At 38.8% G+C, this 17,784-nt stretch overlaps 1 protein-coding gene across 6 annotated transcripts in view; it reads right to left on the reverse strand.

Annotated features, from left to right (window-relative positions):
• MRTFA (myocardin related transcription factor A) overlaps nucleotides 1-17,784 on the reverse strand; it is a 212,892-nt gene that overhangs the window by 88,544 nt on the left and 106,564 nt on the right. Inside the window, exon 1 of one of the 6 annotated variants that reach the window (XM_042993352.1) lies at nucleotides 12,936-15,092. The exons of the other annotated variants lie outside the window; for them this stretch is intronic. Within the exon in view, the coding sequence (XP_042849286.1) occupies nucleotides 12,936-12,981 (46 nt within the window). The 5' untranslated portion in view covers nucleotides 12,982-15,092. Of the gene's footprint in view, nucleotides 1-12,935; nucleotides 15,093-17,784 lie in introns of those variants that run through there. 6 annotated transcript variants of the gene reach the window in all.

A 17,784-nucleotide genomic window follows, 5' to 3' on the forward strand; every position in this document is an offset into this window, starting at 1 on the left:
CAAACTGCGAGATCATGACCTGAGCTGAAGTCAAATGCTTAACTGACAGCCACCCAGGTGCCCCAAGAGTTTTAACCTAAAGATCACTTTAAGCTTACAATTAGAGATAATTTTATAAGTTTTAAAAATCAATTTTATTGAAGTTTAATTTAGATATAAATTAATATATAATATACTTCACCCATTTTAGGCATGTAGTTCAATGCATTTTGACAAATGCATATACCTGCATAACTACTACAATAATAAATACACATTTTCATCCCATAAAGTTCTCTTATGCCCCTTTGCAGTTAACTTCTCTGTTTCTGGCCCCAGGCAACAACTGATTTGCTGTCTGTCACTCTAGAGAATCTTGCATATTGTTTATACAATTTTTTTCTATTGAGAAATAATTCACATACCATACCATTCAATTCACCCATTCAAAGTGTATAATCCAGGGGCGCCTGGGTGGCTCAGTCGGTTAAGGAGCTGACTTCGGCTCAGGTCACGATCTCGCGGTCCTTGAGTTCGAGCCCCGCGTCGGGCTCTGTGCTGACCACTCAGAGCCTGGAGCCTGTTTCAGATTCTGTGTCTCCCTCTCTCTCTGCCCCTCCCCCGTTCATGCTCTGTCCCTCTCTGTCTCAAAAATAAATAAACGTTAAAAAAAAAAATTAAAAAAAAAAAAGTGTATAATCCAGTAGTTTTTAGTATATTCTCAAAGGTGCACAACCATCACTATCTAGTTCTAGAACATTTTCATTACCTCCCCCCACCAAAAAAACCCCATATCCATTAGCAGTCAGTCAACACCCCATGTCATTCCCCAACACCAGGTCCTGACAACCAATGGTCTATTTTCTGTCTCTATGGATTTGCCTATTCTGGACATTTCATATAAATAGAATTTACAGTATGTGGCCTTTTGTGTCTATCTTCACTTGGCATGGTTTCAAGGTTCATTTGTTTCACAGACCATATGTGTACTTCATTCCTTTTTATGGCTGAATAACATTCCATTGTAAAGATATACCACATTTTGTTTATCCATTCAACTGATGGACATTTGTGTTGTTTCTACTTTTGGCTAATGCTGCTATTAACATTTGTGTTTAAGTTTTTGTGTGGACAAATGGTTTCAATTTTCTTGAGTATACACCTAGGAGTGGAATTGCTGGGTCATATGGTCAGTCTGTGTTCAATGTTTTGAAAAGCTGCCAAACTGCATTTTTCAAGTAAGCTTTTTATGTTGAGGTAATTACAGATTCATATGCAAGTTACAAGAAATAATACAGGGAGCGTGCCTCGGTGGCTCAGTAGGTTAAGTGTCGACTTCAGCTCAGGTCATGATCTCACAGTTCGTGAGTCCGAGCTCCAGGTCAGGTTCTGTGCTGACAGCTCAGAGCCTGGAGCCTGCTTTGGATTCTGTCTCCCTCTCTCTCTGCTCCTTCCCCACTCTGTCTCTCTGTCTTAAACATAAACATTAAAAAAGATAATAAAGAATACAGAGAGATCCCACATATCCCTCACCCAGTTCCCCCCAATGATAACATCTTGCAAAACTATAGTGCAACATTACAACCAGGATATTGACAGTGATACAATCGAGATACAGAACATTTCCATCATGTTGACCTTTTATAACCACATCTACTTTCCTCCCAGCCCCCGACAACCATCAATCTGTTCTCCATACCTATAATTTTATCATTTCAAAAATGTTATACAAATTAAATCCTACAGTACATAACCTTTTGGGATTGGCTTTTTCACTCAGCGTAACTGTCTGGAGAGACATCCCGGGTGTTTTATGTATCAGTAGTTTGGTCCTTTGTTATTACTATTATTTTTATTACTGAATAGTATGTTGCAACCTGCATTTTTAAGGACATTATATAAATGGCACCATTCAGTATATACTCATTTGAGCCTAGCTTCTTACATTCAGCACAATGTTTCTGAAATTCACCCATGTTTTTTATTTAAATTTTTTTTTAATGTTTATTTTTTTGAGAGAGAGAGTGCACGAGCAGTGGAGGAACAGAGAGAGGGAGACAGGGTCCTTCCTAAGCGGGCTCCACGATGACAGCAGTGAACCCCATGCGGGGCTCAAACTCATGAACTATGAGACCATGACCTGAGCCAAAGTCGGATGCTCAACTGACTAAGCCACCGAGGCACCCCCATGTTCTTGAATATATCAGTAGTTTGTTCATTTTTATTGCCAGTAATTTTCCACTTTATGGATGTACCACAATTTATCCATTCACCTGTTGATGGACATCTTTGTTTTTTCCAGTTTGGAGTCATTAAGAATAAAGCTGCTGTCAACCCTCATGTGCAAATGTGAATATGTTTCAACTTCTCTTGGATAAAGACCTAGGAGTAGGACTGCTAGGTCATGGAGTAAATATGTTTAACTTTATAAGAAATGCCAGATTGTTTTCCAGGGGCACCTGGGTGGCTCAGTCGGTTACGCATCTGACTCTTGGTTTTGGCTCAGGTCACGATCTCAAGGTTGGTGGGATCCAGCGCCACATGGGGCTTCTGCACTGAGAGCCTGGAGCTTGCTTGGGTTTTGCAAGCTTAGGTAAGTCACTTAACATTCTTAGTTCCCAATTTGCTCATCTGTAAAATGAAGGATCACCTCCAAGATCCCTTTTCAGGTAAACATTTCAGGTAAACATGCCAAGGAGAAGCCTATTTGTTCTTTCTCCCCAAAAGTCAAGAAAAATGGGTAAGAAGGTGTCAAATTGTGAACATTTCTCAAATGCAGAATACTGTACTAGGAACAAGTTTTCTTTTTTTTGTTTCCTATTTATCCAACGCTCCCACACTAATTAGAAATCATATAATCTTTCTAACCACTGCATTCTTCTCTTCTCATTTTTATCATTTTGGGCAGTGCTTACCATCCAGGAAATACACCAAGTCACCTTAGTGTTACCCGTTTACCTCAAAAACAAAGTCAACATAAATACGTTAGGACAATAGAGCTCAACTTTAACACGCACCTGAGGACCGTGTGCAAATGAAGATTGTGACTGTGTGTGTGAGGGGGGCCTGAGACTCTGCATTCCTAAAAAGCTCTCAGGTGATACAGATGCTGCTGGTCTTTGCAATACGCTTTGAGCAGCAAGGTATTAGAAGACTGAGGTCATAGTTTCCGTTTGGGCAGCTTCATTAATGTTGACACCATAAGTTTTCAATACTCTCTACACAACCAAATATTTTATAAATTAGTCTTACGCACTGATTTGAGGAATATAATATAACTGATTCTCAAGAGAATATACTAAGTTAACAGTTCAGAAAATCAAGGCCAGTTTAATTAACATTTTAATTCTTCAACATAAAAGCTTAAGGTCCTATTTATAAGGCAAAGATGAGGCAATGTGAGTTTTGGCTTTCTGATGAAGAACAGATGGACTGTCAAGAGGCTTTCACACTTAAACCCTAGGGTCAAAGGACAAAATACATTATGAAAACGTAGCTTCAAATAATTAAAGCATTTTATACTACTGGCATTATTTATGCCTATGAGAATTCAAATTCTTACCCATCAAAAACAAAAAAAAAATAATATGTTTTTACTTCATAAAACTTCTGAAAGGTTCAGCAAATTGAGAGTAGTTCGTGTGCTCAGGAAGGACCTATGGCTCTGCCAAGAACATGGCCTAATACAAACACTGCAAAGATGATTTTCAATAAATCTTACAAAATAGAAACAAAGGCAAAAAATGTAAAAGTGATTTATACTATTCTATACTATATTTAAACTAGACTGGTCAGAAGGAATAGCTTAATGGGATGAAGTGCCTCCTTACCATGCACTGTTTGGTCTTTGCCTGCATAGGTCCCTAATCAATAGTTCTAGCTCCAAATCCAAGATGCTATACTTCCAGCCATTTTCTTCCTCTTATATAACTAACTGCACCTATATGACCTACATGTGCACACACACACACAATTAAATATGGTTTTCATCTAAATACAACAGAAATGTACGTTTAGGATAGAAAATCAGAGAGATACAGGAAAACTTCAAAGAAAAAAACACCCTACTACCCAGCAACAACTATTAATATTCTGGTATATATTTCTTACAGTCATTTTTTAAGGATCAAATGGAAAAATAGTACATTTTTCCACATCTTCAAATAATCTCATGACTACATTAGTACTCAATCATATGAATGCACTGTAAGTTATTTAACCAAACTCCTACTGTTAAAATTTAGATTTCTGCTTTAGTTTTTTTACTATTATGAATAATACTGCTATAAGCATCCTTATACATAAATCTTATATACCTTTTATAATTTCCTTAGAACAAATTCCTAAAAGTATTTCAAGGATAAAGAAGAAACATATTTTTAAAAACTTTTGTAAGAGTTGTCAAATGCCTGGGAATGCAAGCTGGTGCAGCCACTCTGGAGAACAGTATGGAGGTTCTTCAAAAAACTAAAAACAGAACCACCCTACAACCCAGCAATTGCACTACTAGGCATGTATCCAAGGGATACAGGTGTGCTGTTTCGAAGGGACACATGCACCCCCATGTTTATAGCAGCACTATCAATAATAGCCAAAGTATGGAAAGAGCCCAAATGCCCATCGATGGATGAATGGATAAAGAAGATATATATATGTATATGTGTGTGTATATATATATATCCATATATATATATATACATATACATATATATGCATATATATACACATACATGTATATATATATATACATATATATACATGTATATATACATGTATATATATATATGTATATATATATACATGTATATATACATGTATATATATATACACACAATGGAGTATCACTTGCCAACCAAAAAGAATGAAATCTTGCCATTTGCAACTATGTGGATGGAACTGGAGGGCATTATGCTAAGTGAAATTAGTCAGAGAAAGACAAATATCATATGACTTCACTCCTATGAGGACTTCAAGAGACAGAACAGATGAACATAAGAGAAGGGAAACAAAAATAATATAAAAACAGGGAGGGAGACAAAACATAAGAGACTCACAAATATGGAGAACAAACTGAGGGGTCCTGGAGGGGTTGTGGGAGGGGGATGGGCTAAATGGGTAAGGGACAATAAGGAATCCACTCCTGAAATCATTGTTGCACTAGATGCTAACTAATTTGGATGTAAATTTAAAAAAATAAAAAATTAAATTAAAAAAAAAAAAAAGAGTTGCCAAATGCCAAAGAGTTGTGGCAAGTTGTCAGAATGTACAGGAATAAATTAAAAAAAAAAAAAAAACCAATTGGGGTGCCTGGGTGGCACAGTCTGTTAAGCATCTGACTCTTGAATTTGGCTCAGGTCATGATTTCACAGTTCGTGAATTTGAGCCCAGCATCAGGCTCTATGCTGACAGTTCAGAGCCTGGAGCCTGTTTCAGATTTTGTGTCTTTCTCTCTCTCTGTCCCTCCCCTTGTTGAGCTCTGTCTCTCGCTCTCAAAAATAAACATTAAAAAAAAATTTTTTTTAAAGCATCAAGTATTATGTGCCAGAATTATTAAAAGCATTTTACACATATTAACTCATTTAATACTTACAACAACTTCCTGGGGCTGGCATTAGTACTATTACCATTATTATTATTACTACTATTTTATTTTATTAAAACAATTTTTTTTAACATTTATTCATATTTTGAGAGACAGAGCATGAGTTGGGGAGGGGCAGAGAGAGAGGGAGACAGAATCTGAAGAAGGCTCCAGGCTCTGAACTGACAGCACAGAGCCCGACACGGGGCTTGAACTCACAGACCGTGAGATCATGACCTGAGCTGAAGTTGGATGCTTAACTGACTGAGCCACCCAGGCGCCCATATTACTACTATTTTAGAGATGAAATAACAGGCACAGAGAGGTTAAGTATTTTGCCCAAGATCACACAGCTAGTTAGTGGCAGAACTAAGAAACCTGGGTTCCAAAGTCAATGCTCTTAAGATTTTTTTTAACATTTATTCATTTTTGAGAGACAGAGGGGCAGAGAGGCATTTTGAGAGGCAGAGAGCGAGAGGAGACACAGAATCTGAAGCAGGGTCCAGGCTGCCAACTGTCAGCACAGAGCCTGATGAGGGGCTCGAACCCATGAACTGTGAGATCATGACCTGGGCTGAAGTGGGAAACTTAACCAACTGAGCCACCTACTTGCCCCATATGCTTTTAAACACTATACCTACCCTTCTCAAACTTTGATGTCCTGACTTCTTTACCCTCTTATAGTTATTGAGAACTTCAAAGAGCTTTTCTTTTGTTAATGTGGATTATATCTACCAGTATATTTCAGATAAGAAATTAAAAATGAAAACATTTAAAATATTTATTACTTTAAAAAAATAACAATAAGCCTACGTCACATGAAAACATGTTTCTATGAAAAATACAATCGGGGCGCCTGGGTGGCTCAGTCGGTTAAGCAGCCGACTTCGGCTCAGGTCACAATCTCGCGGTCCGGGAGTTTGAGCCCGCGTCAGTCTCTGTGCTGACAGCTCAGAGCCTGGAGCCTGTTTCAGATTCTGTGTCTCCCTCTCTCTGACCCTCCCCTGTTCATGCTCTGTCTCTCTCTGTCTCAAAAATAAATAAAAACGTTAAAAAAAAAAATTAAAAAAAAAAAAGAAAAAGAAAAATGCAATTATTTTCCAAAACAAACAAAAAAAGCAAGAGTATTACTGCTTTCCTATTTTTGCAAATCTAATGTAAAATTTACTAAAAGACAGCTGAATTTTCATATATACTTCATTCAATCTGTTGAGATATCACATATCATATAGCTCTGGAAAACTAGAGTGTATACTCATGACAGGACAACAGTAAAAAAGGTAAATAGTATTTTAGTATAAATATACAGAAAGACTTCATCTCATACCTACTGAAAAGGTCTCAGGGACACCCAGGGGCTCCCCCGGCCACACTGTGAGGACCACTACACTAGTTAGTACGGTGCACGCTATACAAAATAGTTGAAAAGCACGGTCTCAGGAACGTATTTGCCTAAAACACCTTCCAAATTTTCTGATCTATCATTTATTCAAGAATTATTTTAAGTGCTTATTATATGTGTCAGGTGCTGGAAACAGCAGAAAACAAGAGAGAGAGATCCCTCATTTTGAGGTATTTATATTCTAGTGGGGAGAGTAGCAGTAAACAACAAACAAACCTATAAACAAACAAAGTGTGTGTTCCCTCAGATGATAAATGGTATGAATAAAAATAAAAGCAGGATCTTACAGGATGGTCAAGTAAGGCCCAAGAAAATGATATTTGAACCTCACCGAGGTGAGGGAGCAAGCCATGAGGCTACCCAGCACAAAGTGCCCCACGTGGAAGGAATATCCGGTGCAGCAGCCCTGAAGCAGGAGCGTTCCCTAAGTTGTGCAGGGACAGCAAAGAGAGAGGTGCGGCTAGGACAGATCAAGTGACGGAAAGGAGCAGATGCAGTCTGAGGGTCACAGAGCTGCGGGCAGATCACACAAGACTCTGTAGCCCCTATAAAGACTTCGGCTCTTCCCGTGAATGAGAACCACTAGCAGGTTCTAGAGAGAAGGGATCTGATCTGGCCCTCATTTTATTTTTATTTTTATTTTAGACAGAGCGTGCACGTGTGCTCGTGTGCAGTAGGGAAGAGGCAGAGGGGGGGAGAGAGAGAATCTCAAGCAGGCTCCACACTCAGCGGGGAGCTCTTCCCACCACCTGAGCCCAAATCAAGAGTCAGACACTTAACCGACTGCGCCACCCAGACACCCCTGATCTTCATTTTAAATGGAAAATAGAAGTAATTAGTGTTTAAAGTAAAAAACCTGAATGTAAACTCTTACTGTGTGTCCTGAAGCCTCTCTGAGCCTCAGTTTTCTCCTTGGTAAAATGTGAAACTACAGATGCCTCACAGACTTGTTGTCAAGATCAGACAAGATAACACACACAAATACTTTATAATGTACAGACTATAAACATTTCATGACTAGATTTATTTTTGCCGGGTAACTGTCATGTACCCCCCTCTTCTCTAGGCCCTTATCCCATACTTACTCCACTGCTGCAGCCACCATCCCATTTATGTGACTGCCGTGAGATGAAGAAGACCCCGACACCATGAGTTCAGTCTGATGTTGCCCTTTAACTTGTTGAGAGAAAGGCAGAGAAAGTTATTTTTTGTTGTTGATGGCAGAGTGAGGGTTTTTAGCATTTTTTTCCTTGTTGTTATAAAGAAAATCCTTTCAAAAACAATGCATGTGGTAATCATAAAAGTGAAGTTCCAAAAAAAACAAGACTGTATGAAACTCATCTTTATTTCATTTGGCACTGTTTTAATAAAGCTAAAACTGTGGTTCGTGGTCTTGACAGCTTGCCTCATCCAAAAGGAAACAAAAGGGAAGAAAAAAGGATAGAGACAGACGGATGAATTCAAATTCCTTTGATCTGGGTCCTATTTCTAAGGGGATCCCAGATAAATTAATGAGTCAGAGAAAAGGCAGTAAGATGTAATCCAGAATACTGATGACAATAGCTGTCTGTCTGCCTACCTGTCTTCTGAGATCACCATCAAGGTATGAGATCATCAACCAGACCAGAGAAGGAAGGTAAGATAGAGGCTCACCAGAGAACCACAGGGCCTATAGCATCTGACTCCACTTCTCAGGGGCAGGAGCTAGACACCCAGGGCCTGGTTTTATCTCCACCTCTTAATATGTGAGTCAATCTGAGTAGTGATAGAAACCTGCAATGGAAAAACCCAAGGAAAACCAAGATCTCTGGGGAAAATTATAAACAATCTCATACATCAGAGGTCTTTGAGGGTTTCTTTGTAAGTATGTTACAGCAGAAAGAGCACTATCATGAGAGTAAGGAAATGAATTCTCCTTCCACCTCTACTACTAATTAATTATGTGGCTTCAGGAAATAAATTATCCTCAATGGACCAATTTCCTCTTTTTTTTTTTTTTTTTTTTTTTTAAGTTTTACTTATTTAAGTAATCTCTACACCCAACATGGGGCTCAAACTCACAATCCCAAGATCAAGAGTCGCATGTTCTTCTGCCTGAGCCAGCTAGGCTTCCCCCGGTTTCCTCATCTTAAATAAAGGAGAGGACAAGAAACACCTAAGGTTTCCTCAAGCTCTAAAATCCTTTGAATATAAACAAAAAATATGTTTTTTTTAAGCCCACATTAATATTTAGATTTTTAGGATATTCAAAAGATAAGTATTGCTGAAAATTCTGAAGTTTTTCACCAGCTCTATAAATCCCTGAGTGATGTGAACCCAAACAAGGGGGCCCTACCTTGAAGAGTTAGCCTACTACCAAAAAGGGCAAAAGTTACCTGCCCACCATCTTCCTTCAACTTTATTTTTATGAATTACTATTCCCCTCTCTCCAACCCAAACTATTATAAAATACACAGTTCAGAGGCAAATTGTAATGATCAGCAAACTAGAAACTTTTTTAAAGAAATCTGCAAGAATTAAGTATTTAGACATCAAGGGATGGAAGGAATAAATGGACTGAGGAACACTTTTCAATTGTCAAATTAATATTTTTTAATAGATAACATGTATATGGTACAAAACATGAAAGATTCAAAAGGCAGATACAGTTAAAAACAAAGAAACCTGTTTTCTGAGGGATAAATCGGAGAGGGCACTTGGAGGACTTCAGCACATGTTGTGCTCGATTTCTTAGGTTGGGTTATGTACTCCATATATTGTTTTAATACATACTCCGTATGTTTTCACATTTATGTGGTATTCCATGATCATAATAAAATTAGAAGATAACTGTTTTGTGGAACAAAAAGTCTCTTCTATCCCAATCCTCCAGCCCTGAGGTAGTCATTGTCAGCAGTTTCTTATGATCCTTCCAGAGATAACCTAGACAGAAAAACCAGACTCCCTAATGGTATCTCATCGAGATCAAGGTATGTCAAGGGACCAACAGAAACCTAAGGAACTGTGTCAATCCCCTTCTCAAAAGTCGACTCTGTCCCACTGTTGTAGACTCAGAAACTAAGACTACACTGGCTGGATACAGGGACGAGGCCCGCCTGGTCAAAGTCTTACATACTAGCTGGCAAGAGCCAAGCCCCAGCATTCCTCTGTTCTAAAATGCATCAGCCAGTGCCCCAACATTCCCTTACTCTTAAACTTCAGAAATCCCAAATATCCATCTCAGATCATTAGTTTTCTAATTACAGTGATCTAGACAGGTGTCCACAGTGGTGACAGATGCTTTAATCCTCCAATCGTGGTTTGATCAGAACACTTAGATTTAACAATACACATCATAGGAACACAGGGCACACTGCACATCCTGAGATGTGGAAGAAGTTCAGTTTTCAAAGCCAGGCGTTCAACAGCACCTACTCTGGGCAAGGACTGACTAAGAGACGAGACGGTAGTTGGAGGATTCATTTCTCAATGCAAAACAGATTTTAAAAAATTCTGAGAATATCTTGTTTTAAAGGCTTATGCCTATTTATTAGGGGAAGTATGCCAAACCAGATTTTTCATTTATTCAAAAAAGATACTTACTGGAGTGTCTACCATGTGCCAATGTCAGGTGCCAAAATACAAATGACTATATTGCCTTTGAGAAGCTAATAACCTAATTAGAGAGATGGGTAAAGATGATAATTAGTCTACAATGTAAAGGTGGTGCTGTAGGAACAGAGAGAAGGAAGGACTGACTCTATTCAGATGCTTCACAGGAAGGTAGCATCTGAACTGGATCTCAAAGGGTCAGTAAGAGACCATCAGCAGTGAGGAGGATGAAAATCTTCATATACAAGTATGTCTCACCAAAATCTCCCAAGCTCCAAATACTAAATGAACACTGTTAATAAATACACAATGTACCCTGGAACACTGCTGTAACAGTCAGTATCCTGAAGTTTAATTTAGGATAAAGGCTTTGCATCTTAAATCTTGTCCAAAAAGTTTATTTTTAAAAGTCTCATTAAACAGGGGTGCCTGGGTGGCTTCACCTATAAAGTATATATTCAGGAAAGTCCAAATATTGTATTGCTAGAAATTAACCTATGGCTCATGTAGTCTAAATATCTTGACTTTTTTTTTAGAAAGAACGGTGGGCTTTTAGTTTATCAAGGCTTCATAATGATGCTTTTTCATTTCCTATCATAAATATAGCTATCATACTACTGTTGCAATCCAGCATAATGGCCACAGCTTAAGAAGAAAACAGTAACAATTTTACAAAAATTTTGAACATTTAGGAACCACAAGTACTAGAGAAATCGGTTTGCTATGCCCACTTTCTCTACTTTTATGAACATAGGCAAAAGACAAAGGTACACACACATGCTATTTATTCTCTGCAGATCTTTCATTTTACCTGTACCCAACACCCTTGTCAATTTTATCTGTACTTGTCTTACATACTATTATCCTTTGAAAGTTTTATGAAGTAGTTGGTCCAACAGATGGGTAGCTAGCCCTGCCCAACATATGTCATAGGAAAAACAGCTCTTAGGCAAGGCAAGAAGTAAGTCCCTTTAGGGGAAAGCAAATAATCTTTTAACCTTTACTAAGAAAAGTTACTGGACTGAGATAATCTGTAAGTAACAAAGCGATCAAAGAAGGGTGAGAGAGTTCAAATGCTAACTTATGTTCCCTAAGATAAAATGTGCACTTGCCCGCATACAACAGAGAACTTTAACACAGAGAAGGGAAACAAAACAAACCCCAAGCCAGTTTAACTGGGAGTGATTTCATCAGAGACAAGTGGGAAACAGTCAGATAAGCATACTATCTTGTTTAGAACACGGAACTCAAGAGATCTGAGGGAGGAAAAGGAAAGGCAACAACCTAAAAAATATAGCATATATGAACAGAAGAACTCAACTAATAAATGGCTCATCGTGGTCTTATTTGTAAAACCAGAAAGAACAGAACGGCAGCAGTATCTTTCCTCTTTGCCCTTCCCTGTCCATAAAGCTTAACCTGATAGCATCTGATCCCGTCTTCAGATGGATATCTGTGTCTTTCAACATACTATCTAAGTGTTCCCCAAGGAGAACAGTAAGACCAATTCTGCCAGAGACAGTATCTGCCAAAACCTAGCTCATTCTAATGAGTGAAAGCCAGCGGATGGGAAGAGGTCCGCAAATGCCACTTGTATGAATCTTTCAAGATATGCTCTGAAACAGGAAAACACTACAGACTACATTTTAGCAGAAGTCTAAAAATAACAAAAGAACATTCCCTATTTTTAGATAACTAACTTAACAAGTTTCAAAACACTAAAAGTAAAGGGGACCATTAAAAACAAACTGGAATTTTAACTGTTTTAAAAGACACTTCTGAATTGAGAAAATTGTTTTTAGAGACAGAATTTCAAAAATCTTACATTCTTTCTGTTGACTCCTTTCTTGCTCAAACTTTCCCATCTCCAAAACTTAGAGTCTCAATATTATTGGTTATAAAAGAACATTTCCAAGAACCAAAAGATGATACTGAAAGGAGGTTATACCACAAATGAGAAAGAACTAAAAAAAAATTTTAAAACATGCTTTCACAAAGAGACATAAGAGTGTGGACAGTAATGTATAAAACAGCAAAAGCAATTTAAATATCCTACATTAAAAGCAGTGCTACAGATAATAATAAAACACTTAATTACAGGAAAGTGTTTTCTTCCCCTCACATAGGTCTCCTCACTGAACGGTTTTCAGTCAGTAAGTATCTAAAGCAAAGCTATGTCTGAATAACTGGAGTTTGCACCTAGAAAAAAAAATGACTAATATTTTTCTATAATAAAAACCTGAATATGAAGTACATTCACTGGACGATTTATGTTTAGCCCCATCTATCTTCCTCCCATTTCCATCCAATCCTAGTACAGATATACCCAACCTTATTAAAGAAACCCATGGCAAATAGGATCTGCAGGAAATACAAAATTACCGGACTGCACAGCCATCATTAACATCTCTGGTTCCAGTAGAGTCATGACAGATTCTTCTCAGAAACAGCAACCCACAAATGTAATGAAAAAATTCAAAGTCACAGAAGATGTTGTCTTCAGAGGCAACTGAAGCTTTCATAAATTCAATCTCGTGCCTTATGCTCAAATCAGACTGTGAGAACTCACTCCCCTTCTCAGTACAGTTACCAATTTATCCACCCTTCAGGCAAGTCAAGATGGCACAGAGTTGAATTACTGCCGACAGGAAACCAAAAGGCGCTCAAGTTAAGACATATGAAGTGTGGTTAGAACAGTGAGTGAGCTCCTCCCCTTGCTGTTGGTCTCTGGGGGGAGGGGAGAGACATACAGAAAGAGACCTTCAGAACACAGATCAAATGCTTCCCCCCACCCCCAACCCTTTTCAGGAGGAGAAGGTAAGGTTTGTTCAAAACTTTTAGTATAAGGGACTTGGCTGCTAATGCCGTTTAGAGCAACGGATTAAAACACAATTCAAACAACTCAATCCTTTGAAACAAACAGCCCAATTACTGACCCATTACTTCGGTGGGGATGGGAATTAGGTACATACAAACACATGCATACAGAGGGTTGTGTATGGTGAGTTAGTTTTCTGAAAAAGAGTTCTAAGGGCTTTTCATCTGTGGTATTTATGGATAACAGACTAAGGAAGCTGAATATTTAACTACAGAAGCACAAGTATTTCTCCACCCCCACTCCAATTAAAATATCTGTTTCAAAAAGTCATCTGAATACATTCCGGAGCTGTAATCTGTCTTTCAGATCTGCCAATCCCCTAAACGAGCCCCTTAATTTGTTCCTATGTGAGACATGTGATCTGTCAATAGACAGTTTTACTGATGTTATTTGACTTTTCTAAAATGGGTTGTGATCTTGCTAGACGTACGGAACACATAAGATGACAGTTCAAATATATAAGGATTTCCCTTATACTTCAGTTCTTTTTCCACTAGCACAGAGCAGGCTCTTCTGAACAAGAACGAATACAGGCATTTTACCTTCCACTACAAAAGACAAAAACAAACTAAAATCCTTTCAAACCAGAGCAATTTCATTTATCCAAACTGAAAGCCTCACTCATTCCCTTCACAGTCCTTTTCACTCACTGACCGTCATTATAAGCACATTAAGATGCCCTTTAGCATATCTGACGGACTTTTAAACAGCTGGAAACTAGAAATCCATGTTTGGTATGTTAGCTAGAATTCCTTCATCTTTCTGGTGAAGCGGCAGCCTGTATCTGGAAAGCCTGCTGCTGCAACTCAGCCCAGCGAATGCCATAACGCTTACAGAGTCAAACCGATGATAAATGAGCACCACTAAGACCTTAGGAGAGAAAACAGTCCCAGAAGGACTGAGGGCAATATTCTGTTATTAGAAGAAAGAAAGCAATGCAGACTTGGGGTGGAGGAGATGTTATGGAGGAGAGAAAAACTTCCTTTCTTTCTCACTCCAAGAACATCATGTTTAAAAGAAAAGCCAGCAAAGCTCGATATAGAAGTGTGGGAATGACTCAACAGGCAACCAAGCAGCAGCCAGTGTGGGCTACGTGCTGCTCTGGGAAGACAGAAGCATTCTCACCAGCCCCTTCTGGCAATCAAATTTTCAACTGTCTTATGAAAAATGGGTAAATTTCAATTCTCAGACTACACGGTAGTCCGGTCAGAGGTTAGCAACTAAAGGAAAAGCATCCTTAAAAGGTTGAATCATTCCTTTGTCCCTACGTGGGCAGTACAATCTGCTGTGTGAGGGTTTTTCAAATGAAACAAGTTCTCACAGTTCTGTACTTACAGGAAAATAAACACAAATTATAAGATTCCTGCAGAGACGATGGCAGGAAGGGCAGAGGGCTGTTCCCCTCCTGCCAAAATGTCTCTTTTTGCTGTAGAAGAGGGCCTGGAGGGTCATAGCTGTCAATACCGCAGCCCTACAGAGCTACTGACAGTCATATGGTGGTGGCAACAGCAACGCATCATAGTGCAACTGATGGTTAACTTTTTCATGGCAATTCTACACCCATTATCTCACCTGCAATTTGGGATCAAAGGAGCTCAAGAAAGGGAAAACGATTTTTAGACAGAAATCTAAAAAAGCAATCTTTTTAAAAAAGGAAACAAGCAACATAATCTTTCCCTACTGCTAAGATTTTGCATTTACCCTGAAGGGTATCAGCACGGTGACAGACTCACTGTGAAACTGGCTTTAAGACAGGTTTCACAAAGCTGGAAGCCTGAACCCCTATGACAGCCTCAGTGCCACTATTTTTTTGTGTGTGTGCCAGTCGGCAAAATTTCATGGAGAACTAAAGTAAACTTTGACAAGGTCTTTGTACAACTGAACATGCTTTTGAAGTTAATGGCACCAAGGGAATGAAGTGTAACGATCTTAATTTCCAATTAAATAAAAGCTCTTTTGCTTTTAATCATAACTCTCTAGCTAACCAACACAAAATTAATATGCTACAGTCTCTATTAATCCACACTAAAGGGACTTGATACCTGCAGTATATCAATATACTGTATTCACAAAGCTTCCCCACACCCCGCCCAAAGTCTCCACAGAGGCCTCTAACGCTCATAATCAAAGGGAGCTAGACGACTTATCCTACTTGAACTTCCTGCGGGATTTGTCATAGTTTCTACACTCTTCTTAAAACTTCTATTTCCTTGATTTTCTTAAGATTCCTAAGGAGCTCTCTTCTTTCTCTGCTCCTATCAGGAGCCCTCCCTTCCCTCTTTTACGTATTCTCCCTGGGCAATCTCATCCTTTCGTAGGGTTAACTACCTCCTACATACTGACCCACACCCAGCTTGACTTTATCTGTAAGCTATCAACTGCGCATCTCTATCTGCTATCTGAAACTCAGTGTGTCCCCAAACAAGCACCCAATGCCATCCTGGACCAACCCCTCAAGATACATTGCTTCCATTTTTCCTATCTTAAGTAACAGTATTCAGGTCCCAAACCATAAACTTAGATACCCCTCCCTCAAGCCCTAGACATCTAAGTCTGACTGTTTCATAATTTATTCCTCAAGTTCTTCCTTTTTGTTCCATCTCTACAGCCAGTGCTTTATTTCAGGTCCTTCATATTTCTTGTCTGGAGTATAGCAACAGCTTTTTTTTCTTTTTCTTTTTTTTAATGATTTTTTTTTAAAGTTTATTTATTTATTTTGAGAGAGAGAGAGAGAGAGAGTGTGTGTGTGTGTGTGTGTGTGCATGCGCGTGCGCACACGAGTGGGGGAAGGGCAGAGAGAGAGGGTGAGAGAGAATCCCAAGTGGGCTCTGCACTGTCAGCACAGAGCCCAAAGCAGGGCTCAATCTCAGGAACAGTAAGATCATGACCTGAGCCAAGATCAAGAATTGGATACTTAACCAACTGAGCCACCCAGGCACCCCATAGCAACAGCTTTAAAAAAAAAAAAAAAAACATTGAATTTTGGCTCAGGTCATGATTTCCTGGTTGGTGGGTTTGAGCCCCATGTCAGGCTCTGTGCCAACAGCTCGGGGCCTCTTAAGATTTTCTGTCTCTCCCTCTCTCTCTGCCCCTCCCCTGCAACCAAGTACGCCCACATGCGCAGGCTTTCTCTCCCAAAACATATGAATGAACATTAAAAAAAAATTATGGAAACACTGAAACACAAAGTAGAAAGAACAGCATAATAACCTGCTTATGTGCCCTATCACTTAGCTTCGAAATTTATCAACACATGGCCGGGCCCCTCCACACCCCCCACCGCCACACACACAGTGTGCCCAGCCCACACTGATCCCTCTATAACAAATTCTAGCCATCATTTCATTGCATCTATATTCTGTACATCTAAAAGAACAATTTTTTTAAACATAATCACAATATTATTACCACCCAAAGTTTTAAAAATCCTTTAATATCAACTATTCAATGTTCAAAATTTCCCAACTGTCCCATAAATTTTTTAGTGTTGATTTATTCAAATCAGAGTCCAATAGGGACAATACATTGCATTTCATTGATCTGTCTCTTAAATCTCTTTTAATCCATAATTCCTCCTTTTTCTTCTCTTGTAGTTTATTTGTTGAAAAAAAACAGGTTGTTTCCCCACATTTTGGACTTTGCTAATTATACCCCCATGGTGCCATTTAACATGCTGCCCTATCCCCTATATTTCTAGTAAATTAGGAGTTAAATACAGAGGCTTGATCCAATTCAGGTCAAAGTTTTTCATGAAAATACATAGGTGGTACTGTGTACTTTAGCAATAGTTTCCAAACTGCGTTCCTTCTCTCCAGCCTTGCCTTCATTAAAAACCATCCTTCTTACCAAATAATTCTTATTCAGCCTTCAAATCTCAGTTTAACTGCTGCCTTCTGATGATCCTGGCAGTCTCCCCACCCTCCTCACACCCTCCAAGGATATGCTAAATACCCCTCATTTATGCTCCCGCAGAACCTGTGCCCACCTCTATTAATGCTCTTTACCACATGGCTTCATGTCTCTACATTAACAGATGGAGCACAGTGTCTGACATGTGACAGCATTCATAAATGTATGCCAAATAGAATGAAAAGCCCTATTTAGCGCAGAAAATTCTAACAGTATGGGAAAAGTTCATAACAACAAAAGAATCCCTACCTACTCAGAAAAGGCAGGTATAGTCTGTTAAAGTTTTCATTAAAGCACATGCTTAAGGTGCTATTATTTGGAAAACTGAGGAAGACTAAAATAAAATTATCCATAGCATTCAAGTATAGAATGAACATAAATAAGGACAACCACAATAATGCCCTCAGGGATATTAAGAGCTAATGGCAATGAAAATGCCCAAAT

The sequence above is a fragment of the Panthera tigris genome, chromosome B4 (assembly GCF_018350195.1).
Source record: "Panthera tigris isolate Pti1 chromosome B4, P.tigris_Pti1_mat1.1, whole genome shotgun sequence".
Classification (NCBI taxonomy): domain Eukaryota; kingdom Metazoa; phylum Chordata; class Mammalia; order Carnivora; family Felidae; genus Panthera; species Panthera tigris.